The sequence below is a fragment of the Salvia hispanica genome, chromosome 5 (assembly GCF_029641045.1).
Source record: "Salvia hispanica isolate PSC_SH4W2 chromosome 5, Shi_PSC_v1, whole genome shotgun sequence".
Classification (NCBI taxonomy): Eukaryota; Viridiplantae; Streptophyta; class Magnoliopsida; order Lamiales; family Lamiaceae; genus Salvia; species Salvia hispanica.
The window spans coordinates 36,528,638-36,553,436 of record NC_142696.1 but is presented as its reverse complement, the minus strand read 5'-3'; the positions used below and the strand labels follow the sequence as shown (position 1 = coordinate 36,553,436).

Below are 24,799 nucleotides of genomic sequence, written 5' to 3'. Positions count from 1 at the left end.
ACTTTTCACTCTCTCTTATTTTACTCTCTCTTCTTTAACTCACAGAACAACACTACATAAAATCATGTGCCAAAAAGCAAACCTTTCATATTTATTGGGACGGAGGGAGTATTAGTTTTATAATAAAATATTAGTAGGAATGAGTTGGTGGAATATGAGGTCCACTATCAAAAATGGTAAAAAATGAAGTGTGTCAAATTTTCAGGGACAGACCGAAATAGTAAACTGTGTCAAAATTTGGGGGACAAAGGTAGTACAGAACTCTTGCCAAGTAGTAGTATTGAACAATTTAAGTAGTAACAACCATGAATTAACTCAACCTCCTAATTCCGTTTGGATAAAGAAAAGAGAACCAGGTTTCTTTTACTAGTGTTTTGAGATTAGTAAGCTTTTATGAAGAGATGCAGAGAGAATGGAAGGAGAATATTCTTAGCAAGAATAAGATTCCGATCCTCGCCAAAAATTGTATACCAAAAATAACTTTTGGTGTATGATTGGAGATGATCTTAGTGGACGAAATCTTCCAATTCATATAATCATTCAGCCAATGAGTTGGTTAGTAAATATTTTTTTAAAATGTATATATCTTTTATGTATTATATTATAAAATTCTAAAAATTATACCAAAATTCATAATTTTTCATCCTTTATAAATAAAGACCACGTTTGCTATAGTTTTGTAAATTAAAAAAATCTTATCTTTTCTCCTCATATAATCCTTCTCTTTGATAGTACAAAATGTACTATTTGTACTCTCTTCGACCCTCTTTAGTAGATGCGTTTCATTTTGAGTTCTCGTTTGGAAAAAAATAATACTATTAATTAGTTAAAGTGAAGATAGAGTAAAATAAGAGAGAGAGAATCATATAGATAAGAGTCTTCGCTATATTATTCTTTCTTTTACTATACTTCTTCTCTACCTTAACTATTTATTACTCCATTTTTTCAAAAATAGTGCTGAAAATGAAACGCATCTACTATTTAGGGATGGATGGAGTAATATATTTGCTGCTAAATATGGAGGATGATGAAAATAATACTTCTTCCATCCCATAAAAATATGAACTTTTGAAAAGACACAGGTTTTAATGCCAAATTAGAAAAGTAAGAGAGAAATAAAAAGAAAAGTGTGTTAGTGGAAAATGGGTCTCACTTCATTAGAGGGGAAAAATTTTCCTTAAATGGAAGGTTTCTATTTTTGGGGACGGATCAAAAAGAAAAGAATTTCTATTTTTAGGAGATGAGGTGAGTATATTTTTCAATTCCTCAAAATTTTAGTTTGTAATTTAATGTATTTTTTATAAACAGTTATTGTGCAATAATATTATTATCAAAAAGTAATATAAAAATAAATATATAATGGTGTGGTTTGGTGGTCATTGATAAATCATCAAAAAAGATGTGGTTGAGTTGGATGAATATTGATGATATGAAAGACGATGTGTTGGATATATAAATTAATTAAATATTAAAAATGTAATGGTTCGTACTTGAGTCAGGTTGAGTGACTGGTGATAAACATGGTCTAATCTCTTAAATTTTGGCTAAATTTTAGTACTTCTAAACTATTCAGAGAAAACATTCCATAGATTCGGCATACCAAAGTGGATATATTATGTGGCAGCCCACTAATAATATTTGTACAAATGGAGTTCACTCTCCAACTAGAAGAATTACATTCCCACGCAGTTAACGGCACAAATTCTTGAATATGGAAACTTTTAATGCCCATATATAAACCATACGATACTAGAATATCACATCATTTTCAAAATCAATTAAAAAAAGACTTTTCATTGCCATTAATAGAGTTCAAAGATTCGCCACATTTTTTATTTTCTTTGTTTTATAATTATCTTTTCTTAATTGATTATTTTGAATACTGCATGTTGGTTTGCTAAAGTTTTATCTTCTTGGTTTTATGATCATTTTTTAACCTAGTACAATATCATTTTAATGGCATAAAAATAAGATTGTGACTTTTAATTTAAACCTAATAATAGTACTCATCTGTTCCATAATAGTGGAGACATTTCTTTTCGGCGTGGAGATTAAAAGAATGTTGTGTAATGTATTAAGAAAAAAATAATAAAGCAAGAGAGATGAAAAAGTAGAGAGAATAAAGTAAGAAATAGGGAAAAGTAAGTATGAAGAAATGTGTTACTTTTATTAAAAGGGAAAATAACTTCATTACTACATAACGTACCAAATGGCAAAATGACTCCGCTACTATAGAACGGAAGGAGTAGTATTTTAATTGTCTGATCGTTCATATTAAATTATACATAATTCAAATCTAATATAATAAAGGGTACTAGTATTTTAGTAGTATTCAATTATTTTAATTGATTTGAAAGATAATTAATGGGTGATTTAAGTCGTAAAAATTGGATCTATAATATGTATATATACTACTCATTGTATATATTGTAAACAAAGAATAAAAAAATTGGCTAATCTTTGTACTCCATTGATAGCAATGAAAACTCCTTTTTTTAATTGATTTGAAATATGATGTGAGATTTAAGTTGTGTATGGTTTATATATGGGGCATCCAAATTTTCCATATTCAAGAATTTGAGCTGTTAATGCGTGGGAGTGTATTTCTTCCGGCTGGAGAAGGAATTCTATTTGTCCAAATATTATCAGTGGGGCATACCACATCATATAACCACCTTTTTATGTCGGGTCTATGGAATATTTACTCAACTATTCAACCCATAATTTTTTTCACACTAACAAATCTATCCCCTTAAAATTCTCTCTAAAAGAACACAATGATGTGTCAATTTGATGGCTGGTTTCAGCCGCCTCTCTGGAAATAGTGACCATAAGCAACATGACCTCGCCAAAATTGGAATCATACGTTGTGTAAATACTGGAGATATGGCTTGTTATAGCCGCATTATTATAAAAACTCTAAAAGTCTTAATCTAATTGTAAATACTCCATTGAGCAATTTAAGTAGTACCAATACTTAACTCAATCACATTAATTTGATATATGAAGAGATGCTGAGGTTAGAGGGAGAAGAGAGTATTAATTTGATACTTACTCGCTCCAATTATGCTGCAAAACGCATCACAAGTTGGTTAATTTGAACCTTATATACTCACCTTTGGAGTCCAAAACTAAAGCGGTGTTTAATTGATAGTGAAAAGAGTCTGCAGAAAAGTGAGGCAAAGAAGGAGCACTCCAGCAAACAAAGCAATAGCAGTCCATGGAGTTCGAAAACGGGTATAGATGAGGTCAGCAAGCCAGGTCCGAGCCTTGTTCCTGCAATGCTCTTCAATCCTCCTCTTCACATCCTTGAATATATCTTGATCATGCAGCCCGAACGTGTCGATCTCCTTTATCACTTGCACCACTTTCTCTAAATTGGCAAGCCTATTCAGAATCACCCCATTGGCCTGCAACTCCTTCACATCTTGTGGGCTCTGCACCAGCGACTTCAAGAAGATGGCATACGACAACACCGCCAGACTAGAGCATCCGTGCGGAAGGACCTCAAAGGCGATCATGTTTTCCATCACCATCGGAGTTAGGTCGGAGAAGTACTGAACTGGGAGGCGAAGCTCGCTGAAACAGAGACCGGGCACAAAAGTTATGTCCGCGAGCGCTAGATCGGGATCAGGCCTTACGCGGATTCCTTTGGCCTTTAGATCCATCACCGAACGATGCATGTATGATATGCCAGCATCCACCGTCTCTTCTCTCATCGACAGTGCAGACTGCAGGAACATGCTCTTGCTATTTGAGCTATACACAGACATAACTCTGTCTTTCTCTTTGATCTTGATTCTCTTCATCACTATAACTCTCCGAAAAGCATCGAGGAAGTGAATGGGAGGATCTTCAATTTCTTGAGGGATTTCTACATCTACTACACGCCTCTTGAAGGTTAAAAAAGCAGAGAAAAAACATGGGAGAAACGAAGCAGCTTCTTCTTCATCGTATTGCAAGGGGATGAGCAGTTGCAGGACCTGTAAGGGGATCTGATTCTCCATGAGCATGATGTCGCGGACCATCAACGGCCCGGATCCGGCGCCGAGGCATTGTTGCCACTCCGAGAAGCTGTTTCCTTGCATCCCCAAGTAGTTGTGGATGAAGTCTATGATGATGCTTGCATCCAAGAGCATCATCAGCGCTAGAGATTTGTCGTCGTATTTCTCCACGATCTTCGCCTCCGCGTAGCTGTCTCTGATGGCGGCGGCTTGCTCCACAATCTTGGAGTAGAAGAAGGCCTTCTTCTTGTCATCGCCGCCGGCGCAGCGGTCAAGGCACTGGTGCTTGAATTCCTCGGCGCGACGGAGCTCGGGTTTGCCGTGGTGGAAGGGCCCGATGGAGACAAGAACTGGGTCGTAGACTTGCTGGCTCCGCCGCTTATTCCGGCGACGTATCTGTGGTGGGATTTTTTGGATTTGGCAGCGGCGGCGTGATTCCTCGTAGAGCTTCTTGGGTTGGGAGTGGAGGAGGTCTGAGAAGTCTTGGAGCGTTGCGATGTCCACCGCTACCTCAAAGTCTTTGCGGCGGTGCTCCATTTTTTTTCCTATGGTGGACGGACAAGTTTCAACGACTCCATTCCAATTATATTGTCGCGGATATAAAGAAACTCAAATAGTAAGAGCACTGAGAATGTATATCTATTTTACTTTCTTTAAAAAATTACGGTACATTCTTAAAAATAGTAGTAACATATTTTAATAAATTTGTAAAGACAAACAAAATAACTAAACTTTTTACATTTTTTGTGAAGAAGATGTAAAGATATCTTTTCAAAATTGAAGAAGGTATAATATTTTAGTAGTAGTAGAAGAAGATGTAAAGATATCTTTTCAAAATTGAAGAAGGTATAATATTCACTTGGAGATGGCGAGAATGGGATAGGAGAACGGATGCAACTTTATAAAAGGTTGTTCAACGGATTTTCGTTAATTATGAATTCTTTTTGAAGCATGGCTACTCACTCTTCATTCTTTTTTTCCCCTCTCTTCTCCAACTATCCTTATTTTCTTATTCACAGAATTTGATGCTTACTCCAGTATTATCTTTACTTTTATTGTCTCATTGTTTAAGGCCGTGGAATTCTGGTTTGGTTGTGGTTGTTTATTTTCTAGATTTGGTGGTGTTCTCATCTTTCTGTTCGCCTTGTTCACCAGTGTGTTTGGTGTTTTGTGCAAAATAATGACACATTGCAAAATAAATTCTGAAAGTTACTAATAATAATCGAGCGTTATTTGCAAATGAATTGTTCATTCTCGGGAGGGTACCTTGTTGTAGTATTTAAATTCTAGAAATATATTACTCACACAATTGTTATGACAAAATTCCCACAATTTGACATTAAGACCCCTTTGCAACTAAAATACGAAATGTCACACGCATAGTTCAACACAAAGCAACTGTTTCTGCAGCAAAAAAAAGCTCACAGAGTCACAGCTTTTAGGCAACAAAGACATGTACCTGAACACTCTTTTCCTTTTGTGAAATGAATGATTTACACTCAAATAGTCTAGCATTTCCAATAGGTAAGTATGAGTAAATATCATGGCATCATACTTGTTAAAATCAAAACTAAAGCGGTCTTTGATTGATAGTGAAAACAGTCTGCAAAAAAGTGAGGCAAAGAAGGAGCACTCCAGCAAAGAAGGCAATTGCAGTCCATGGAGTTCGAAAACGGGTATAAATCAGGTCAGCAAGCCACGTCCTAGCCCTGCTCCTGCAATGCTCTTCAATCCTCATCTTCACATCCTTGAATATATCTTGATCGTGCAGCCCGAACGTGTCGATCTCCTTTATCACTTCCACCACTTTCTCTAAATTAGCAAGCCTATTCAAGATCACCCCATTGTCCTGCAACTCCTTCACATCTTGTGGGCTCTGCACCAGCGACTTCATGAAAATGGCATACGACAACACCACCAGACTAGAACATCCGTGTGGAAGAACTTCAAAGGCAATCATGTTTGCTATCACCATCGGAGTTAGGTCGGAGAGGTACTGAACTGGGAGGCGGAGCTCGCTGAAACAGAAACCGGGCACGAAAGTTATGTCTGCGGCTGATAAGTCGGGATCAGGCCTTATGCGTATTCCCTTGGCCTTGAGATCCATTACTGAACGATGCATGTATGATATGCCAGCATCCACCATCTCTTCTTTCATCGACATTGCAGACTGCAAGAACACGCTCTTATTAACCGAGCTATACACAGACATAACTCTGTCTTCCTCTTTAATCTTCTTCTTATTCTTCAGCACTACAACTCTTCGAAAAGCTTCGAGGAAGTGAATCGGAGGATCCTCAATTTCTCGAAGGATCTCGGTATTGTTGAGGTCCAAGTCTAATATACGCCCTTTGTAGGATAAAAATGTCGAGAAAAAACGTGGGAGAAACGAAGCAGCTTCTCCTTTCTCGTACTGCAAGGTGATAAGCAGTTGCAGGACCTGAGTCGAAACAATGTTCAACGCCCTTCTTAGTATGATGGAATGAATTGTGATTTCTTTGCGTAGTGTGATGGAATGAAATGCTCGTATTATGGAATGGAAGAGAGCATGTAATAGAAATGAAAAGAAATTATCATGTCATTCTACTCTCGTTTCATTTCATCGTACCAAGAAAGGCCTAGGAATTCCATTCAACCGTGTCACACCTATAAAGTTAATTATTGTAATACTACAAGTATTTATCATAAATATAAATTTTATTACTAGTAGTAGTATAATATAATCTCAAGTGACCTGGAAGGGGATCTGATTCTCCATGAGCATGATGTCGCGGACCATCAACGGTCCAGATCCGGCGCCGAGGCATCGCTGCCAGTCCGAGAAGCTGTTTCCTTGCATCCCCAAGTAGTTGTGGATGAAGTCTATGATGATGCTTGCGTCCAAGAGCATCATCAACGCTAGCGATTTGTCGTCGTATTTCTCCACGATCTTCGCCTCTGCGTAGCAGTCTCTGATGGAGGCGGCGTGCTCCACAATCTTGGAGTAGAAGAAGGCCTTCTTCTTGTCATCGCCGCCGGCGCAGCGGTCGAGGCAGAGGTGCTTGAATTCCTGGGCGCGACGGAGCCCGGGTTTGGCGTGGTGGTAAGGGCCGATGGAGACCAGAACTGGGTCGTACACTTGCTGGCTCCGCCGCAAATTCCGGCAACGTATCTGGTTTGGGATTTTTTGGATTTGGCGGCGGTGGCGTGATTCCGAGTAGAGCTTCTTGGGTTGAGAGTGGAGGAGGTCTGACAAGTCTTGGAGTGTTGCGATGTCCACCGCTATTTCAAAGTCTTGGCGGCGGCTTCCTCCGCCGTGGTGGTGCTTCTCCATTTTCTATATCAAAAGTCAACAATAAAATTTGGATGATTGCGGATGCTCATGTTTTAACTACTTCAACTATATTGGATTATTTATTTTGTCGTAAGATGATTTGTTGAAACTTGAATGTGATAGCATATTTTATCGTAAATGTCTACTTCAACTGAATCCTATAATATTCGGTTTGAATTTAAGTTTGACGTGATTTTTATTTTCAAGCAGAAATGCAGAATAAATACTAGAGTCAATTTCGGTAATGTGGATGCAATCACACTCTCCAAATAGTTTAACTTTACATGGAAATATAAAATGCGTTGAGTATAGGCCAGCAATAGGTCAGCAATAAGTTAGTCATTCTCTCCCCTGCCACGTCAGTAGCACTAAAAAATCTACCTGCCACATCAGATTTAGGTCAGCCGCAATAAAAATAATTCAAAATATACTACATTTACGGAATTAAAATCACGATTAAATTACCGAATTAAATTTACGAGACATATACGGAAAAATTCATTAATTTTATTTTTTAAAAAAAGTACATTAACTAAAAATCAAAAAAATTACATAATAAAAAAAAATCCGGGCTTCCACACACGAGCCACCGCCCCACTCTACTCCTCACTAATTTATTAAAAAAATATATTAAAAAATGTTAGTATGCCTTGAATCCGTTATAGTTTGCCGCTAGCCGAACGGGGCTAGATGTTTCTCTTGTACAGAAATTTAGAGATAGAGAAAATCGCGTTTATATAGTTTTTCAAAAAATAAAAAAAAAAGAATTAAAATAAAAATTTTAAAAAAAAGAATTAAAAAAAATTAAAAAAAAGGATAAAAATAAAAATAAAAAATAGCGTTGGCCGATCGCTGGCCGATCGGGCCGCCACAATGGCGGCCAGTGCATCGGCCAGCCACACGCGATCGGCCAGCCTACTCCAATGGTTCGGCTAGCCGATCGGCTAGCCACGTCAATCGGCTAGCCGATGGCTAGCCTACCACTGGAGATGCTCTTAGTCTACCAAAACAAATCATAGATATAAACAGTAACTAATTACTATTTGCAATAATTCTAAGTGAACATAGTATAAGTAAGGGTGGGTCAGTACGATACCTTATCAAAACCAACATATCGTGTATAGTATATACTTTATCGGAAAAAATATACTGGAAATTTCAGTATGTGATAAAATCATACATTTACCTTACAAAAATCATATCATACGGTATACCGAAAATTCGATATTTTTTGGTATAATAAAGCTGGTATTTTGGTATTTTCCCACCCCTAAGTATTCCCTCCGTCCACGAATAAGAGTCCCGTTTTTCCATTTTAGTCCGTCCACGAATAAGAGTCCCAGTTCATAATTACCATAAATAGTAAAGAGACCCCACATTCCACTAACTCATTCCTCTCACATATCATTTAAAACTAATATATACAAGTGGGATCCCTATTCCACTAACTTTCTTTCACCCACTTTTCTTAACATTTCTTAAAACTCGCGCCATTTAGAAATGAGAATATTAATCGTGGACGGAGGGAGTATAAGCTAATCGAAAGTGTACTTCTCTCTCACTCCAACATCATACATATGGATGAGTTCACACTGACACAAGGTTTAAAACCAAACTACTCCGTCCCAGATAATTTGATCCAGTATTCCATTTCGGTCCGTCCCAGATAATTTGACTCATTTCACTTTTACCATTTTTGGTAGTGGACCTCATATTATTTCATGATTTAAATTAAAGAAAATGGAATAAATATTATTTATACTCTCTATTTAACTTAAAATAATATTTTTTTTCTTTTTAAAAAATCTGATTTAAAAATAATAGTACATGTTCAATAATAGAAAATTCATCAAAATAATAGCACTCACTTAATTAACAGAATAGTACTACTGTATACTAACTTCCAAATAGAATTGGGAAGTACTACTTTAGACTACTTTTCAAATCTCCTAAATAACTGTACAAAATGTTTCGAGCTTTATTAATAAACCGAGTTAATTTAACTGAATAAGAGTATTGTAGTAACACTAATTTGGATTTATGATTTATGGGCCAATAATAGCTACCAAGCCCATTCATAGAATTTGAGCCACTAATAACTGCCCACGAGACATTGTTTTATTTTTAAAATTATTGGAAAATAATTCTACTATTATCTGTCTTATTAGTTTAATAACATTCCAAATTTTACAAAATAGAAGAACACAATAAAAAGTTGAAAACACCAAACCAACATGCGTCCAGTAAGAGAGAGAGATCAGCAAACCTTAATTTGCTACTCCTCTCTTGTATTGTAGTAGTTCAATCGGTTGCCATAATTTACATTTTCAATTTTGTGCTTTCAAGTTTCAATATCGTTTGAACAATTTACGGAAGTTTTTCCCTTTTATGATCACTGCCAAACCTCCCTTCAAAATCCATTTAACCCTCTTTCCCATTTTCCACCATTTCAATCTCCCTTCTCTGACAACAATTCCTCTCTGATTTCTTACCCTTCCCAGGAAAAAATAAAAGATTCCATTTTTATTCCCCCCCTTTTCGCTCTGTTTCTTAGTGATAGTCAGAAAACGCTTAACAGCTTAACTCAATTCCTAAATTGTACGTTGCTACTGAATTTTTCTTGTTCATTTCCCTATTTTGTGGTAATTTACTAACTTGATTTTCTGGGTTTTTTTAGAGATTGCGATCATGGAGGATAGAAGGAAGGACAGTCAGAGAAGATCACAAAACAGGAAGCCGCCGCGTGGTATATCTGAATTTCTTTATTACATTATTAAGTATTACTGAATTAATATATATTTTCACTGTTTGTCTTTGCATGGTCTGAGTTTTTTAACTCGAGTTTTCATTATTTTATGGATCCTTTTTTCATTTAGCTCAGAATGTGAAAAATTAACTGTTAGTTTTATTTTATGTTTCTATTAGGAGGTGCAGGGTCCACAAATGTTGAAAAGAGATCAGTTTTTGTCAATTAAGGTTTACAGAATTTGATGCTTTACTGTGTTTGGAGTTGGGAGTCCTACTCTATTTATATTTTGTCTATACTTGTTTTAGGCAGTGGAGTTCTGTTTTGGTTGTGGTTGTTTACTTTCTAGATTTGGTGGTCCTTCTGTTTGCCTTGTTCACCGGTGTTTGTTGTATTGTGTACTTAAAACTCAAGTGATATAGGCCTAATGGCCGATGCAGTTTATATGTGAATCTCCTAAATCCTACATATGTTTAATTTAAGCACAAAATATCTACGTCTCATGACATGATCGAAAAATCATAGGCTTAATAGGTTGAGTTCGTAGGAATGGAATGGGTTGGTGGTTATCAGTTCAGTATATTTCAGAATGACAATGCTGCTTGATCAACTCACTCGATTTTGTGTGCTTCTATACGGCTTTTTTTTGTCATTTTTCTTCTTCTGTGGTGTATTTTTGACTGGATGTGAATCAAGTGGATGATTGTTTTGTTTATATCAGCACTTTTGGTAACTGATTGTCGAGCTCATACACGTTTATTACTCATGTTCCTAGCATTTGTTTGTTTCTCTGGCTAGAGTCGTTTTATTTCTCCCACCTCAATAGATGTTGTTATGATATAGTACTCCCTTTGTCCCATTCAAAGCGAAACATTTCTTTTTCGGCTGAAGATTTTGTGTAGTGTTATTTACCGCTGCTTCGATTCCTCACTTGTGTTTCATTGCTTTCTGCAGGGTATTGGCAGCCTACTGTACCTGTGTGGGAGAAAGAATTCTGCAAAGTGGTTGGATCAATGGACTGGGAGACATTGCTGCAACTGAAGAGATATATTCACTTATACGATAATGTGTTGGATTGGAACGACTCTGCAGGCGAGGAAGCATTCAGCAACGCCAAAAAACGATACTGGGCTAAGAGAAAGGGCTTATCCTGTGACATATCACTGCCTGATCCCGATCTTTACATTGACAAGATCGATTGGGATTCACACAATGATCCCGAGATGCTGTTGTCAGATGTCGAGAGCCCGGCTACGAGTCCCCAGACAGAGGAAGATCACGATCCTGTAGTAATCTTTGGTGATTATGCTGCTCCGGACCATATTTTGGCTACCGTAGGCTGGGGTGATTTGGAAGAGAACTTAGTGGGCCCGGCCGCTTGTTCCTCTGCCAATTATGCTGATCCGTGGAACGAGTGGTCAGGGTATCATAACGACGATGCGTGGCAATACAACAGCACCAGGAGCGGGAGCGGGCATAGGTACATGCCACGGGCAGGTGACGGGAACAATTGGAGTCGGAACTATGCTAATCGTCGTTATAACTATGTAGGAGCCAACACTAGAGACGCGATGGGCGCTGGAACGAGAACCCAATGACCAGATTTATGTTGAGTTGGGGGGTTGAAGCGAATGAGAGGAACGAATAGTGATGATCGTGATAAATTCGAAGTCGATAACCGTTGGACAAACACGGTAAACCGAGAGTGGGCCGTCCCAGAAGGCACGGGCCTGTTGCTGCAACATATTGGATTCATCCTGGTCTGGTTTGGTCCGTGAACAACGCTAGCAATGGTTGTGATGAATTGTAAATTTGAATTTTGTGCAGCATCTTGAGATTTTTTGTTTAGGCCGATATGTTATGTGTAGTCAACAAATTTTCGTAATTTGAATAAAAATATATGAATTGAAATTCGAAACCAGAATTATGACAATAATGAATATATACATCTACTCCTCGACCACGATCAGAGCACAAAAGAAGAAAAATGAAAAACATGTGTTGGAAACGTTTCCCAATGTAGTAGAAGTAAATACTTAGACAAAGACTTGTCATCCTTAACGTGTAAGTATTTAATATAGATAACAAACATGTGAACACTGAAAACTCAACATTTTCATCTCATTTTTTTTTCTTCTCTGCCGACATCATACATCTACCTCCCTATATATATAATTAAATCTCTGTGAAACTTGATAAAACAAAAAGTCAAAAAAATGAGGTTGGGATCAATATTTGGGCAGTTGGGAACGTTGATTGCAGGTTTGATGTTCTTGAAAGCCATCTTCGACCAATACCTCCCTCGTCAGCTCAAGGCCTCGCTCGACAAAAACTCCCAAAAACTGCTGAATTTGCTCTCCCCTTACATCCAAATCACCTTCAATGAGTTCACCGGCGAGCGCTTCAAGCGCAGCGACGTCTACGCCGCCATCGAGACCTACCTCAGCTCCACCTCCGCTGCTCAGGCGCGCCGCCTCAAGGCCGACTCCCTCCGCGACAGCGCCCGCCCCGTCTCCCTCAGCATGGACGACAACGAGGAGGTCGCCGACGAGCACGCCGGCGTCAAGGTCAGCTCCAACCCAAGCTATTTTACTTCTATACTAGCAATGCATTAAATGATCTGTTTTAAGAAATTATTTGGTTAGATTTTATTATTTCCAAATTTCAATAAAATTCAAACGAGAGGTTTTTCTCTTGTGTGACAAAGGTGTGGTGGTCCTCCGGCATGCACATCACCAAGAACCAGACGTTTTCCTTCCAGCCGATGAACGACGAGAAGCGTTTCTACAACCTCCGGTTCCACAAAAAGCACAGGAACTTCATCATCGACACTTACCTCAACCACGTCATGAAGGAAGGGAAGGCGATCGAGGTGAGGAACCGTCGCCGGAAGCTCTACACCAACTCCGGCCCGGCGTGGACCCACGTCGCGTTCGAGCACCCGGCGACGTTCGAGACTCTGGCGATGGAGCCGGCTAGGAAGCGGGAGGTGGTGGAGGACCTCTTGGCGTTCAGCAAGGGGGAGGCGTTTTATAATAAGATCGGGCGGGCGTGGAAGCGGGGCTACCTCCTCTACGGCCCGCCCGGGACGGGGAAGTCCACCATGATCGCCGCCATGGCGAACCTCCTGGGCTACGACGTCTACGACCTCGAGCTCACGGCGGTGAAGGACAACACGGAGCTAAAGAAGCTCCTGATCGCGACCTCCAGCAGGGCGGTGATCGTGATCGAGGACATCGACTGCTCTGTCGACCTCACGGGGCAGAGAGTGAAGAGGAGAGAGAAGGAGAAAGAGAATGAGAATAACCAGGTGCTGCATAGGATGGGAATGGAGGAGAATGAGGCGAAGAGCAGCAAAATTACTCTTTCTGGGCTGCTGAATTTCATAGATGGGCTGTGGTCTGCTTGTGGAGGAGAGAGAATCATTGTTTTCACGACCAACTATGTGGAGAAGTTGGATCCGGCGTTGATAAGGAGAGGGAGGATGGATAAGCACATCGAGCTGTCGTATTGCAGCTTCGAAGGGTTTAAGGTTTTGGCAAAGAACTACGTTGGGGTGGAGTGGCATGAGTTGTTTCCGAGGATCGAGAGGTTGTTGGGAGAGGTGGAGATGACGCCAGCAGATGTGGCGGAGAATTTGATGCCGAGGAGCTTGGCTGGAGATGCAGAGGAGTGCTTGGAGAGTCTGGTGAAGGCGCTCGAGGATGAGCAGAAGAAGTCGAGCACCAACGATGATGAAACCACCTCTCCAGCGGAGAAGATTAACGGGATCCTCGTCTCCGGAGGAGAAGATAGATGGAATGCGATTTGAAACAGAGGATTCCTCTGTCAAACCTTTTATGAAACAGAGGAATGATCCCTTCTAATTCTTGATTTTTGTTTCAAATTTGCTTTATTTTAGAAATAAAACTGCACTGAGTCGTGTTGTCTCGAAAAAACTGAATCGAATTCTTTTTTGTCATTTTAATTTTAGAATACTATCAAAACTATTCTCGAAATGATTTTGGGACCAAAATACTGCTATCATAATAATCTAAAAATCAACTACAAATTCATATTCGTGGAGCAGTGCTTATATCTAACAGAAACTATAGCTTACAAAAAAGGGTCGAGCAATGACCAACCTACAGCTTCAAAATGAGACCCACAGGGCAATGATCGCTTCCGCCCACATCCGGGAGAATGTACGCGTCGTGGACTTTCTCTGAAATCGATTCTGAGACGAGAAAATAGTCGAGGCGCCACCCTGGTTAGACACACAGAAACACTAAATTAACATATGGAAATACCAGCTAGACGTCCATCTAGACGGTGTATCTTTAAAAGACACAGTTAAACTAAACTGTGTGAAAGCACTCTACATCATCTGATTGTGTATTAGTAGGCCTAACATACCTTTATTTGTTCGTCGTCCACCATGCCTGTAGCCCCAGTACGAATAGGCGACAACATTAGGGTGTTGTTTCCTAAAAGTATCGACAAAGCCCCGATCCAGAAAGTTGATTTCAAATGACTTTCTTTCTTCCTCTGTAAAACCTGCACTTCTTTTGTTCCCCTGAGCCATCACATGAAGGTCAGGATCTAGGTTCCAATAGATAAGCGTCTCCTTATATGAACAAAGAGTAAAAACACGACTGAAATGGGACAAGTTGGGATAAGTTAACTAACTGCTGGGTTAAAAATATCCATTTCTTCATGAGCACAGTTCAAGTCACCCGTGAGAATAACAGGCTTCGACTGTTCCAGGTCCTGTAAAGCATACTTCAATTGTAAATTCCACTAGCTTGGACATTCTAAGATGATTTGTAAATGTTCCTTACACATATGCTATATACGAGAATACAGTTTCTAAGCTCAAGTTGTTCTTGTTCATTAAATAAGACTTACTTTCATGTAGTTACCAAGCGAAGTATCCCACTCTGCTATCCGGTATGGCTGAGGGAAAAGGAATTGTCAAGGTTTCTCCAAGAGATGTGGATATGAGGAAAATTTGAGAAATAAGTCTTACCAGTCGTTTCAGACCATCACCAGAGTTGGGAACGTAGCAGCTCAACAAGTAGAAATTTTCAAACTCCAGTGTGACAAGGCGCCCTTCACTATCGTGATCTGATATGCCCAATCCGTATCTCACAGAGATTGGTTTAATCTGTCAGAAGTAAAAAAAATTAAAAAGGTTAGAGAATGATACACATGTTTCTCCTATTTCGGAGAAGTAAAATGCTTTACATCATGTCATCATGGAGTAAAAATCAACTACAAAATTACTAGGAAGGAAAAAATTGACCTGTCATAAAGAAATTGATCGTAGAGGCATTATGTAAGCACTGAAAAGGAATTTTATATTTACACATAGTGAGTAGCTTGAGCCATGGCAAGCTGTGTATGCTTTTATACTAAAATAACATTTTGAGTTGTATAGTCAACAAGAAAAACCATTCTCACAGTAGTCAGTAAGAAGCATCTTTAAGTGAAAAATCTAGAAGAAGATATGCAACAGTACTATGCAAGAGAACAAGGTACATACACGAGAAATGATAGCCGTTCCTGAGTATCCCAGCTTTGATACACTACATGTCCAATAGCTATTGTCATAACCTTGTAGGAGAGTTTCTTTGATTGCGTTAACATCTTTCTCCTGATTCAGATGGCAAAGTAAGAGAAACTAGTCAAAAGTAGTATTATATCAATACCAACGCAATCAGACATTTCATGAGTAGTACTAGTATTTTTTCAAAAAAAATTAAAGGGCAAACAACCATTGGAGTAGATTGCATGGTTCTTGAAAGCCCTTGCAAAAACATATGTGAAGCTATCTAATAGCAACGGACAAACAGAGGGTAGGTGCATCGTTTTTATGTAATATCAGGTCTTTAGATTCAAGAATGGAAAAGGGAAGGATGATATCATTTCTATGTTTGTCAAATACTATAAAATATATCCAGGAAATTATCCATAGAATCAGAAAACCAAAGTTGCCTTCTCAAGTTCAAAATAAACAAAACAAGAACTTGCCTGTAATTTCGTCTCCTGCAGGCACAGTACATCAAAATCTTCCCTTTTCGAAAGTTCAAGAGCAGAAAAGCTTTCCAGCTTCAGTAAAGCCCTCAACCCATTGACATTCCACGATAATAACTTCACATGCGGTGTATCCGCAGCAATTGGAGGTGGCCTCATAGTTTTAGGATCATAACCAGTCCACCCTTTTTGCGGTTTCTTATGAGTAAGCACAGTCCAAGGCTCATCCACACAAGGATTTTCAGCTACATTAGCTTTAGTGACCCTTGAAGAGACCTTCTTCTTCAGTTGAGTGGACTTCTTACCTGCCATCATTGTCGAATCAAACCATGAGAGATTTATGCAAATGCAGACGGTCTAAAAAGTGAGTTCAATCACCTCCCAGTTCAGTTGATTCAACAATCAGCTCTTGCTCAGTAACGCTCTGTGACATTCGGATGTCGACACTGTCCTTAGGTGATTGTTTTACTTGCCTCTTTGACCTTCGGCCTCCAGAAATTTCAGAATTCTTGGTTGTGGTTGTGGATGCAACAGGCTCATCTTCAGGTATGGCTTTAGCTTTTCTTTTGGGATTTCTTTTAGCAACGGCTGGCTTCTCCTCAAGAGATGCTAGATTTTGTTGAGGTGGAAAATCTTCAGCTGCATCTAAAGGACACTACTAAATCAAATAATGTCCTCAATATATTTGAATTCTCAGTAGTCAATGTACAATTTGATTGATATTCTGTAGTAAAATACCATCAGTTTTACTCATCACTACATGTTCATGTTTACAGCCTTCACCATGAGCTCCATTGCTCCTATATAAGATTTCATCAGTTTAGAAAACATTCACACACAAAAGAGAGGGAGAGTAAAACCATAAACGTAGACATACCCTAAACTAGATTGGATTTGCTGAAGAGTCATTTTCTCGAACACAAGAGGCGTATCCTCAACCCCACTACTTCCATCACTTGCCTACATTCCAGCTAAAAAACATTATTTTCACACTTCACCAGAGCTTCAATTAGCAAAATCAATTGCCCTTCACATCTGCGCGCAATTGAAAAAAAAAAAAGCGAAATGAACCTCCGAAGCAATTTTCCGAATTTTCGGCTCATCAATGCTAGTTTCCTTGCCCGAACCCTCTGCCGCCGCTGATGCCGATGCAAATGAACGGTGACGACGCCTCGATGCCATTCTTAAGCTCAGGCAAAATCGGCCGCTGAATTTAGGTATCCTACAGCTATTTGCCGCACAGAAACTGCAATAATAAAAAGTCAGACAAATGCAAATCTCTTTCAAATTATTATGGACTTCCGTCGATAGAATGTACCGCCCGGTAATTGAACAGGATAATGCTAGTTTTAGGGCTTGAATCATCGGAGTTCCAGAAAAATGGCGAGCGCGCAGGTTAGAGAGCGGGGAAAGGTGCGCACGTTAGCATCACTCCGAATCGACATTAAACCGCCAAAACTTCGTGGCGCCAGGATATTAGATTAGGCCTAATTTTACCATTTCAGCCCATAAATATGGCCCGCATTAAGGCCCAAATTAATATCCCAAAATTACCAATAATTTATCAGTGAAATTTGTTTGTATATATAAATTAAATAAAAGAAACCAAAAAATAAGCCATGGAAAAACAGAATAAATTTTCCAATCCAAATTCGGACAGTTAAGATTTTCTGGGAAGGGCCCACTAATTACAACAGCCCTATTAGAAAGTTAATCCCAATTTTAATCCCCGCGTAATTAAGGTTAATGATAGGAAACTGTAGTGGGGGTTTAGCCGTCTTAGGGTTTTGGATTTCCATAATTTTCTCTGATTTAGGTTTTTGAGGCGGCGACCATCTATATTCACTTTTGTATATATATAATCACTCTTTTTGGTTTATTATTAGTATTATTTTCTCAAATCAAAATTTGTTATACACACCAGTCTGCAAGATTTATTTGTTTCAGTTTGGGGAATTGATTCGATCAAGGTTGGTTTTCTCTTACTCCACTTTATATTCAATAATCCAATCTTCATCGACCTTTCTGTTATTGGAATTCCTCTTTCCGCCTATTGTTTTCAGATTCGGTTGATTATTTCTGGCTGTTTGAATCTTGACTCTTTCCTTCCATTGAACCGGCATTTGCATGTTAATAATCTCTTCATTCTATTCTGTTAGCATTAGTTTTAAATTTAATTCTTAAGGTTTTCGTTTCATTTGGATTTGAATTGTTCAAATGAGAAAAAAAAATGGAATCTTGATTAACAAAATTCTCTTTTCAGAATTTGATGCTACTGAGATCACCAATAGAAGCAGAATGAGTTTTCCAGATCCGGCACAGCCACCAAATCCATTCGTATCTCCACCGTATTCCGGCGGCGACGCCGCCACATACTGGCCGCAGTTCTGGGCCGGCTCCGACCAGCACCAAATGCAGCAACATCCCGATATGATGCATCAATTCCACCAATCTAAGAAGCCAAGAACTTCCGAAAAGGCACCAAATTTCCCACCATTCCAACCAATGAATCAAAGAATCAACCAAACAAACCCTCCCATCATCAACAAAGGGACAAGCAACATATTCTACAAAACTCGAATTTGTGCCAAATTCACGGAGGGAACTTGCAGGAACGGTGAGCAATGCACATTCGCTCACGGCCCTGATGATCTGCGAGAGCCGCCCCCGAATTGGCAGGAGATAATCAGGGAGAAGGAGAGGGGAAATGGCGGTGGCGGTTGGGGAGATGATCAGAGGATGATACATAGGATGAAGATATGCAAGAAGTATTACAATGGGGAGGAGTGTCCTTATGGGGACAAATGCAATTTCTTGCACGACCGCCCCTCGCCCTCCTTGAATAAGCTCAAGGTTGAGATGCCGGGGCAGAGGGAGAGCTCGGCTATCAGCATTGGCGTGACAGGGGACGTTAGGGGGAATGCCGGTGAGCTTGATCAGGCGTCCGGGTGGAAGATGAAGATCTGTAGTAGATGGGAGATGGGGCTGTGTAACTATGGTGAAAGATGCCATTTTGCTCATGGTAACTCAGGTATCATCTTGTTACTGATTTAGGATGTCAATTGTTTAGTTGGAATGTGGTTTGTTAGTGCTTACTTAGCTATAGTTTCTTGATTTTGTGATTCAAGTTCGAGTCCTATAGTTTCATGATGTATGCAATGCTTTGTTTGTTAAACAGATTTGAGATTTAGTGGTTCAATCAATGAGGGAGAGATTGCAGCCACTACAAATGCAGTTTCTGCACCAGGGAAAGTTGCCTCCGTTTCTGCATTTCCGGCAATGGAGGCAGCTGCTGCTCCGGTGGCCGGAGAGAAGAGGATATCGAAGTGGAATGCGAAGAAGAAGATCAACCGCATTTACGCGGATTGGCTCGACGATCTGACGCCGCCGCACCTCTCCCCGGAGGATAGGAACTAAAATCATGTCTACAAATAGAAGGGGTGAGGTTTTTCCACCCCTCTATAAATTTTGTCATGTTTACTTTACCATTGATTGATCCTTGATTTGTAATGTAGTAACATTCAAATAACATAGGAATGCAATTTGTTCCTAATTCATTACTACTATTACTCAATTCTCATGTACTTCTACATCATATTTTGTTATACACTAATACATCAAAATGGTAAAAGAAAATGCTGCAAATACCTTAGAGCATCATCAATACAAACATATCTCCAACTCACAATACTCAACACTCCCACACTTATCTTCTCCACCACCACCTTCCCGCCGCCGCCCTCTCTCAGGCCGAGCCTCAAATCGGAGACGAGCCCGCTCGCAGCTCCACTCGAGCAGCACCCGGGCGGCGGAAGCTCCTTGGAGAACCATCCCTCCAACCCCAAAACGAAGCTCCCTTTCCCCCTACAATCCATCATAGTAAACACACCCTTCAATCCCTGAAGCACAACATTCCATGTGATCCTCAAACTATCCAGCTCCTCAAACGCCACCAGGTTGTCGCTCTCGACGCCGATGTCGAACCGGAAGACGCCGCTGCGGTCGGGCTTGAGGTCGGCGCCGGGGCAGACGACGGTGGCGACGCAGCCGCGGCCGTTCTGGACGTCGACGGCGAAGACGAGGTCGTGCATGGAGAGGTCGGGCTTGGGGGGGCTCTGGAGGCGGCGCTTCTCGGCGGCGCGGCCGAGGGAGTAGAGCTTGCAGTAGGGGACGGATGCCGGCGCGGCGGCGGGATGGAGGTTGGAGAGGGAGGGGTAGGCGGCGGAGCAGAAGGGCTGCCAGAGGTGGTCGGAGGAGAGGGAAGCGGACCAGGATTTGCATACGCAGGCGGCGGTGGCGAGGGTTTCGGGTTCGAGGCGGTGGGCCACCAGTTCAAGAACTTGCCACGGCGGAGACAGCTTTCGCATCATTTCTGTGATTTGTTAGGACTGGTTTGTTTGAAACTGTGGTCTTGATTTTTTGTTACTAATAACTCTGTCTGAGGCAGTCAAATATGATGCATGTATATATATGTGTGTGATTGTGAAGAAGGTGGTGGATTTGGGAGGGATGAGTGATTCATTCACAAATGACAGGTGTTGTTTGCTTAACAAGTTTTGGGATGGTTGGCCACATCAGAAAACGGTCATCGACACGTGCACCTTAAATCCATCTGCCACGTGCCACTTCAATTTTAGATTTTGGGATATTATAATAATTTACTAATTTTGTAATTTTAATATTTTTATACTAGCAAATTATTAAGAAAATCATCCAATATTTTGTTTCTGAACTTCTTAGATCATCCACAGTCCAAAATCAGTGTCACGCCACAACTCCTCGCACCGTTATTATTTTTCTATTTTTCTGCGTCAGGTCACAATATCCACAATCCAGAGCCTGTTAATATCCACTATTTATTCCAATTACCTAATTAACAGAATTATTCCCATTAATCCTAAATTTTTGTGAACGAAATATTCATTAATTAAAGAGTATTATGGAAAATATGGAATAATTCATTATGACCGATTTTCATGCATGAAAACTTAATTATTTCCAATCACTGTGTATGGAAAATTCATGCATGGAAAGAATTAATAATGGCTGATTTTAATTAATTAAATAATAATTATAGATTTAGAATTTAAAATCGCGGCGCCTTGTGCCACAGAGTGTGAGTTTGTGACTCTTAGTAAATGAAATATTTATAATTAATTTCAATATATTTAAGCTATAGAAAATATTAAAATTTAATTACATTTAAAATTATACTCAGTTAGCCAAAATTACAACTTTTGACGCGAGTAGCATCTCTTGCCGAGTCACTCTGTCATATTCAAATAAGGACTAACTTATTCTTTAGAAAAAGCCTCATGTTTCTCGTCCGTTTGTTTATTGTATCAAAATTGAGATCCACTTTAGTTCTGTGAAATATTTATGTTCCCTAATCTACGAGTCACCAATCAAATTATGTAATTAATGACACTATTACTCTTGTCAATAGTAGTACTAGTATAATTTAATAAAAACTACTCCACACAACAACAAATCTAACCCACGGTACAAAACTAATTGTAATGAGACACATCACAATGTACATTTTTTACTGACACCACATGATTCTGACACTACATTGCTATTAACGTTCATATTGACAAAAGCCACATGATTGATCAATGATCTTGCGCATCAAAGGAGACAAATTTTGGAATTACTTTTCTTCATATAAGTAGAGCTCTTACAAATATCTTTTTCATTCTTTTTTTTACATTTTCATCATAGTCAATGCTAAACAAGGGACGTCAGGATATGAACAAGGCTATAAGTACAAAGACAGAGCCAAACCTTGCTCTATACAGAAAAAAAAGCTACACGAAAACAAAGACTGCTGCAGATTTGTAGAGAGCTAACAACCTAATCCAACCTTGGATCTCAACGAGGTTGCTGGATGAATCGAGGGCTGCACCTTGGGCTCACAATCTTTGCAGGCTTCTCCCACTTCATCACATCTCGTGGCGACAAGTAGCCTCTCTCCTTCGGCATGCTCAGAGTCTTCACCAACGCCGCGTTCTTGCTGAAACCTGATCACAAACATCATCAACAATTAGTCACTAATATATGAAAGAATGCAAGAGCAAATATTTTTGGCAAAGCCCATCAAGTAGAGCCAAATTATTCTACCCTGCAATGAATTCTTTGATTGCAGTAGTAAATGAGAGTGGCTAAAAAGGTATTCAGGCTACATGGCAAATGAGAGTGACATAAAGTGTGATTCAACAGCTCAAGACTTTTCAATTTTCTAAGTCAAGATTAAGGGTTGGGCATATATCTAAAGATAATAAATGGATCCAATTATGCCATAATGGGATGGTGGCTTTTCTCCTTTCCAAATTGAAATTAAAAGCTAATATGATAGTGACAGCCAACAGGTATGAAAAGATTAGTGCTAATATCATAAAATATTACTCCTACTATAAATCATAAGCACAAAGTTAGATCAAAAGTATATACCATTATCAGTGATTCCTATGGCAGCCTTGCTTCCATGGTAGTTTTGGCACTCAGCAGACTGGAGGAATTCCTCATACTGTGCTTCCATGTTTAGGGTGTCCTCATCAATACCAAGGTCAAAGTTATCGGGCAACAATCCAACGACGTCGTTACCATCGGTCTCCTCCCCAAAGATGTCCTCCCCCTGATGCTGGTTCAGCCAGTAGTCCTTGAACCAGGTGGCAGTGGTGACGAGGTTCCACCACTCGGGTGAGAAGTCCTCCACTTGTTGCACTGCGGCCGGGATGAACAGCGGGGCATAGGGATTCAGTGAAGACCTTCCTCCGGATACAAGAGCCATGGTTCCTTGGTTTTCAGATCAAAATTACCTGAAATTGGAAGATAAATGAAAATTTAAGAAGATTGTAATCGATAATTTATTCATCCAATTGAAACCGTAAGAATAAAGCAAACACTCACTTTAAAAACAGATTATTATAAGTTTCTTAAAATTGAAGTTTTTTTTTTTTTGAAGATCATATTTGTCTATATTTCACTACCAAAAAATCAGAATCAAATTTATAAACAATCGCTTCAATTTCCAGTGAATAGGACTATAAAATATCTCAGAGACAGCAAACATTTTTAAAACTAATTTGAGATCAAATCCAAGCAATCTCTCCTGCATCTCTTTATACAATTTCACATCAATTCGCCTTCATTATCAAACCGAAAAGAGACAAAATAACAGGATATCTGTGAACTCTGTATTGTTCTCTCAATCGGAATCTCTGATCAATTTTCATTCACACCTTACTTATACTGAAATCAAGGATCCAAAACATCTATAGCTAAAAACGGCTATAGCTTTTAGTGTCAAAAGCAAAACAATTATCCTACGTGAATTTAACATCAGATCGCTACCAACCGAGCAAAATACCTCACAAAATTCACACTTTTTTCACTATCCGAGCATCTGATAACCAGATCTACTCAGTCAAGAGCTTAAAAAGACGATCGATAAATTCGAGTAGTCAAAGCTGATAAAAACTGAAGAAATTGAGTCCAAACAGTACCTTCCGAGAAAAATATCCTTATCCAATGTCAAATTTTCAGCTAACACGTATTGAGCTATGACTTGCTCAAGGAATGGAAAAGCGTCAGATATATATAGGCGAAGAAGATATCGGCCGAGCCTAGCGGTTTGGAAGTCAAGCCTCGGGTTTGGTTAGGCCGAACCTGCCCACTGATTGACCCTTCAAACGACTCCAAATTTTAAAGTTAACGCCTCGTTTGGTTATACTTTTTCGCTTTAATCAAAGTATATTTAAATAAATTATTATCACCCATGTATCTAAAGTAATTTGCAACCTTTATTATTAAGACGTTCAAGATGCTTTAGTTATTTTGACGTTTTTTTCAAGACATGCATATAAATCATCTTTAATTAAAATAAACAAAATCTTCTAAACTAAGTTGTTAAACTAACTTTATATCCCATGGTTTGCCAAACAACGTGAAACGTCAAATTGGATAGCCATGAAACAATGAGCTAAAATAGTTTATTTATATGAAATAAGAATAATGAAGAAAATAAATAGCTTTGTCGTATTTATAAATAAAACAAAGCCAAACACGCTCTAGCACGCCAAGAGCGACCACCTCATCCGGGAGTTGTAAGCCGTGCATCGTGAGTGGTACCACAAATATCCAATAGTGAGGTGGCGCGTTGTAACCGGATATAGCCGGTGACGGATGATGATAAGAGTGGAATAGCTGTGGGTCCCACCACGCATTCTAATGATTGTCGTGTTATAAAGGGAATGGAGAATCTAACGGCCTGGATGATTAGGCCGGCTGATCAAACGGCGTTGAGGGTGAAATGTGTAATTGGTGGTGGGACCTGGTTAGGAGCTCCAAATCCGCGTTGGGCAATTAGGCCCTAATCTATGATTAAAGATGGAATTATGTCGCCTAAGTGCTTGTATTAATTAGGACTGTTCCTTTTTGCACCACAGCATGAAAATATCGCCCATTCAATCATAAATTGGATCGGATCTTTTTGTGTTAAACCACAATCGGACCCTTTCTCACGCCTCTCATCTAATTTATACTAGTACTGTCCATTACTACCTACGTCACTCAAATTTTAATACAGTTTTATACGGTACGGGTTTTAAAAAATATAATGGAAAGTGTGTTGAAAAAATTAGTGGAATGCGGGTCCTACTTTTAAAGTATTAGTTTTATAATAAAATGTGAGTAGAAGCGGGTCCTACTTTTAAAATA

At 39.3% G+C, this 24,799-nt stretch overlaps 8 protein-coding genes across 9 annotated transcripts; 3 read left to right on the top strand and 5 right to left on the bottom strand.

The window, feature by feature from the left end:
* Window positions 1-3,024: 3,024 nt before the first annotated feature.
* Window positions 3,025-4,775, bottom strand: LOC125187855 (putative UPF0481 protein At3g02645). Its single transcript, XM_048084504.2, has one exon. The coding sequence runs from the start codon at window positions 4,539-4,541 to the stop codon at window positions 3,144-3,146; it is 1,398 nt and encodes a 465-aa protein (XP_047940461.2). The 5' UTR covers window positions 4,542-4,775; the 3' UTR covers window positions 3,025-3,143.
* Window positions 4,776-5,458: 683 nt separating this feature from the next.
* On the bottom strand, window positions 5,459-7,390 carry LOC125187724 (putative UPF0481 protein At3g02645). The gene is made up of 2 exons (XM_048084350.2): window positions 6,739-7,390; window positions 5,459-6,444 (listed from the first exon to the last, which is right to left on the bottom strand). Exons 1-2 carry the CDS (start codon window positions 7,315-7,317, stop codon window positions 5,575-5,577), a joined length of 1,449 nt encoding a protein of 482 aa, XP_047940307.1. The 5' UTR covers window positions 7,318-7,390; the 3' UTR covers window positions 5,459-5,574.
* Window positions 7,391-9,526: 2,136 nt separating this feature from the next.
* On the top strand, window positions 9,527-11,981 carry LOC125187454 (uncharacterized). 2 transcript variants are annotated; one of them, XM_048084049.2, is made up of 4 exons: window positions 9,527-9,915; window positions 9,995-10,063; window positions 10,243-10,293; window positions 11,018-11,981. In XM_048084049.2, the coding sequence occupies exon 4, from the start codon at window positions 11,077-11,079 to the stop codon at window positions 11,659-11,661; it is 585 nt and encodes a 194-aa protein (XP_047940006.1). In that variant the 5' UTR covers window positions 9,527-9,915; window positions 9,995-10,063; window positions 10,243-10,293; window positions 11,018-11,076; the 3' UTR covers window positions 11,662-11,981. The 2 variants fall into 2 exon arrangements, with proteins under 2 accessions (XP_047940006.1, XP_047940004.1); XM_048084047.2 differs by lacking the exon at window positions 10,243-10,293.
* A 202-nt stretch (window positions 11,982-12,183) lies between these two features.
* On the top strand, window positions 12,184-14,030 carry LOC125186405 (AAA-ATPase ASD, mitochondrial-like). Its single transcript, XM_048082763.2, has 2 exons — window positions 12,184-12,630; window positions 12,771-14,030. The coding sequence occupies exons 1-2, from the start codon at window positions 12,280-12,282 to the stop codon at window positions 13,872-13,874; spliced, it is 1,455 nt and encodes a 484-aa protein (XP_047938720.1). The 5' UTR covers window positions 12,184-12,279; the 3' UTR covers window positions 13,875-14,030.
* A 34-nt stretch (window positions 14,031-14,064) lies between these two features.
* On the bottom strand, window positions 14,065-17,547 carry ARP (apurinic endonuclease-redox protein). The gene is made up of 12 exons (XM_048082762.2): window positions 17,397-17,547; window positions 17,150-17,324; window positions 16,956-17,038; window positions 16,817-16,878; window positions 16,457-16,723; window positions 16,076-16,383; window positions 15,588-15,698; window positions 15,072-15,209; window positions 14,951-14,998; window positions 14,732-14,812; window positions 14,459-14,618; window positions 14,065-14,309 (listed from the first exon to the last, which is right to left on the bottom strand). Exons 1-12 carry the CDS (start codon window positions 17,441-17,443, stop codon window positions 14,188-14,190), a joined length of 1,602 nt encoding a protein of 533 aa, XP_047938719.1. The 5' UTR covers window positions 17,444-17,547; the 3' UTR covers window positions 14,065-14,187.
* A 251-nt stretch (window positions 17,548-17,798) lies between these two features.
* LOC125186406 (zinc finger CCCH domain-containing protein 39-like) lies at window positions 17,799-19,647 on the top strand. The gene is made up of 3 exons (XM_048082764.2): window positions 17,799-18,048; window positions 18,342-19,109; window positions 19,257-19,647. Exons 2-3 carry the CDS (start codon window positions 18,377-18,379, stop codon window positions 19,493-19,495), a joined length of 972 nt encoding a protein of 323 aa, XP_047938721.1. The 5' UTR covers window positions 17,799-18,048; window positions 18,342-18,376; the 3' UTR covers window positions 19,496-19,647.
* LOC125186407 (putative F-box protein At5g04010) lies at window positions 19,605-20,535 on the bottom strand. The gene has a single exon (XM_048082766.2). The coding sequence runs from the start codon at window positions 20,446-20,448 to the stop codon at window positions 19,696-19,698; it is 753 nt and encodes a 250-aa protein (XP_047938723.1). The 5' UTR covers window positions 20,449-20,535; the 3' UTR covers window positions 19,605-19,695.
* Window positions 20,536-21,723: 1,188 nt separating this feature from the next.
* LOC125189162 (protein EARLY RESPONSIVE TO DEHYDRATION 15) lies at window positions 21,724-23,737 on the bottom strand. The gene is made up of 3 exons (XM_048086409.2): window positions 23,587-23,737; window positions 22,532-22,899; window positions 21,724-22,101 (listed from the first exon to the last, which is right to left on the bottom strand). The coding sequence occupies exons 2-3, from the start codon at window positions 22,869-22,871 to the stop codon at window positions 21,953-21,955; spliced, it is 489 nt and encodes a 162-aa protein (XP_047942366.1). The 5' UTR covers window positions 22,872-22,899; window positions 23,587-23,737; the 3' UTR covers window positions 21,724-21,952.
* Window positions 23,738-24,799: the final 1,062 nt, after the last annotated feature.

What these genes read in the sequence shown, in the direction of transcription:
- LOC125187855 (XM_048084504.2), bottom strand. Translation starts at nt 4,541, where the DNA reads ATGGAGCACCGCCGCAAAGACTTTGAGGTAGCGGTGGACATCGCAACG.
- LOC125187724 (XM_048084350.2), bottom strand. Translation starts at nt 7,317, where the DNA reads ATGGAGAAGCACCACCACGGCGGAGGAAGCCGCCGCCAAGACTTTGAA. An exon ending in AGAATCAGATCCCCTTCCAG is followed by an intron (nt 6,445 to 6,738) that starts GTCACTTGAGAT and finishes GTTTCGACTCAG; the next exon opens with GTCCTGCAACTGCTTATCAC.
- LOC125187454 (XM_048084047.2), top strand. Translation starts at nt 10,006, where the DNA reads ATGGAGGATAGAAGGAAGGACAGTCAGAGAAGATCACAAAACAGGAAG. An exon ending in AAACAGGAAGCCGCCGCGTG is followed by an intron (nt 10,064 to 11,017) that starts GTATATCTGAAT and finishes TGCTTTCTGCAG; the next exon opens with GGTATTGGCAGCCTACTGTA.
- LOC125186405 (XM_048082763.2), top strand. Translation starts at nt 12,280, where the DNA reads ATGAGGTTGGGATCAATATTTGGGCAGTTGGGAACGTTGATTGCAGGT. An exon ending in ACGAGCACGCCGGCGTCAAG is followed by an intron (nt 12,631 to 12,770) that starts GTCAGCTCCAAC and finishes TGTGTGACAAAG; the next exon opens with GTGTGGTGGTCCTCCGGCAT.
- ARP (XM_048082762.2), bottom strand. Translation starts at nt 17,443, where the DNA reads ATGATTCAAGCCCTAAAACTAGCATTATCCTGTTCAATTACCGGGCG. An exon ending in CAAATCCAATCTAGTTTAGG is followed by an intron (nt 16,879 to 16,955) that starts GTATGTCTACGT and finishes AATCTTATATAG; the next exon opens with GAGCAATGGAGCTCATGGTG. An exon ending in TGAATCAACTGAACTGGGAG is followed by an intron (nt 16,384 to 16,456) that starts GTGATTGAACTC and finishes CAATGATGGCAG; the next exon opens with GTAAGAAGTCCACTCAACTG.
- LOC125186406 (XM_048082764.2), top strand. Translation starts at nt 18,377, where the DNA reads ATGAGTTTTCCAGATCCGGCACAGCCACCAAATCCATTCGTATCTCCA. An exon ending in TTTTGCTCATGGTAACTCAG is followed by an intron (nt 19,110 to 19,256) that starts GTATCATCTTGT and finishes TTTGTTAAACAG; the next exon opens with ATTTGAGATTTAGTGGTTCA.
- LOC125186407 (XM_048082766.2), bottom strand. Translation starts at nt 20,448, where the DNA reads ATGATGCGAAAGCTGTCTCCGCCGTGGCAAGTTCTTGAACTGGTGGCC.
- LOC125189162 (XM_048086409.2), bottom strand. Translation starts at nt 22,871, where the DNA reads ATGGCTCTTGTATCCGGAGGAAGGTCTTCACTGAATCCCTATGCCCCG. An exon ending in CATAGGAATCACTGATAATG is followed by an intron (nt 22,102 to 22,531) that starts GTATATACTTTT and finishes GTTTGTGATCAG; the next exon opens with GTTTCAGCAAGAACGCGGCG.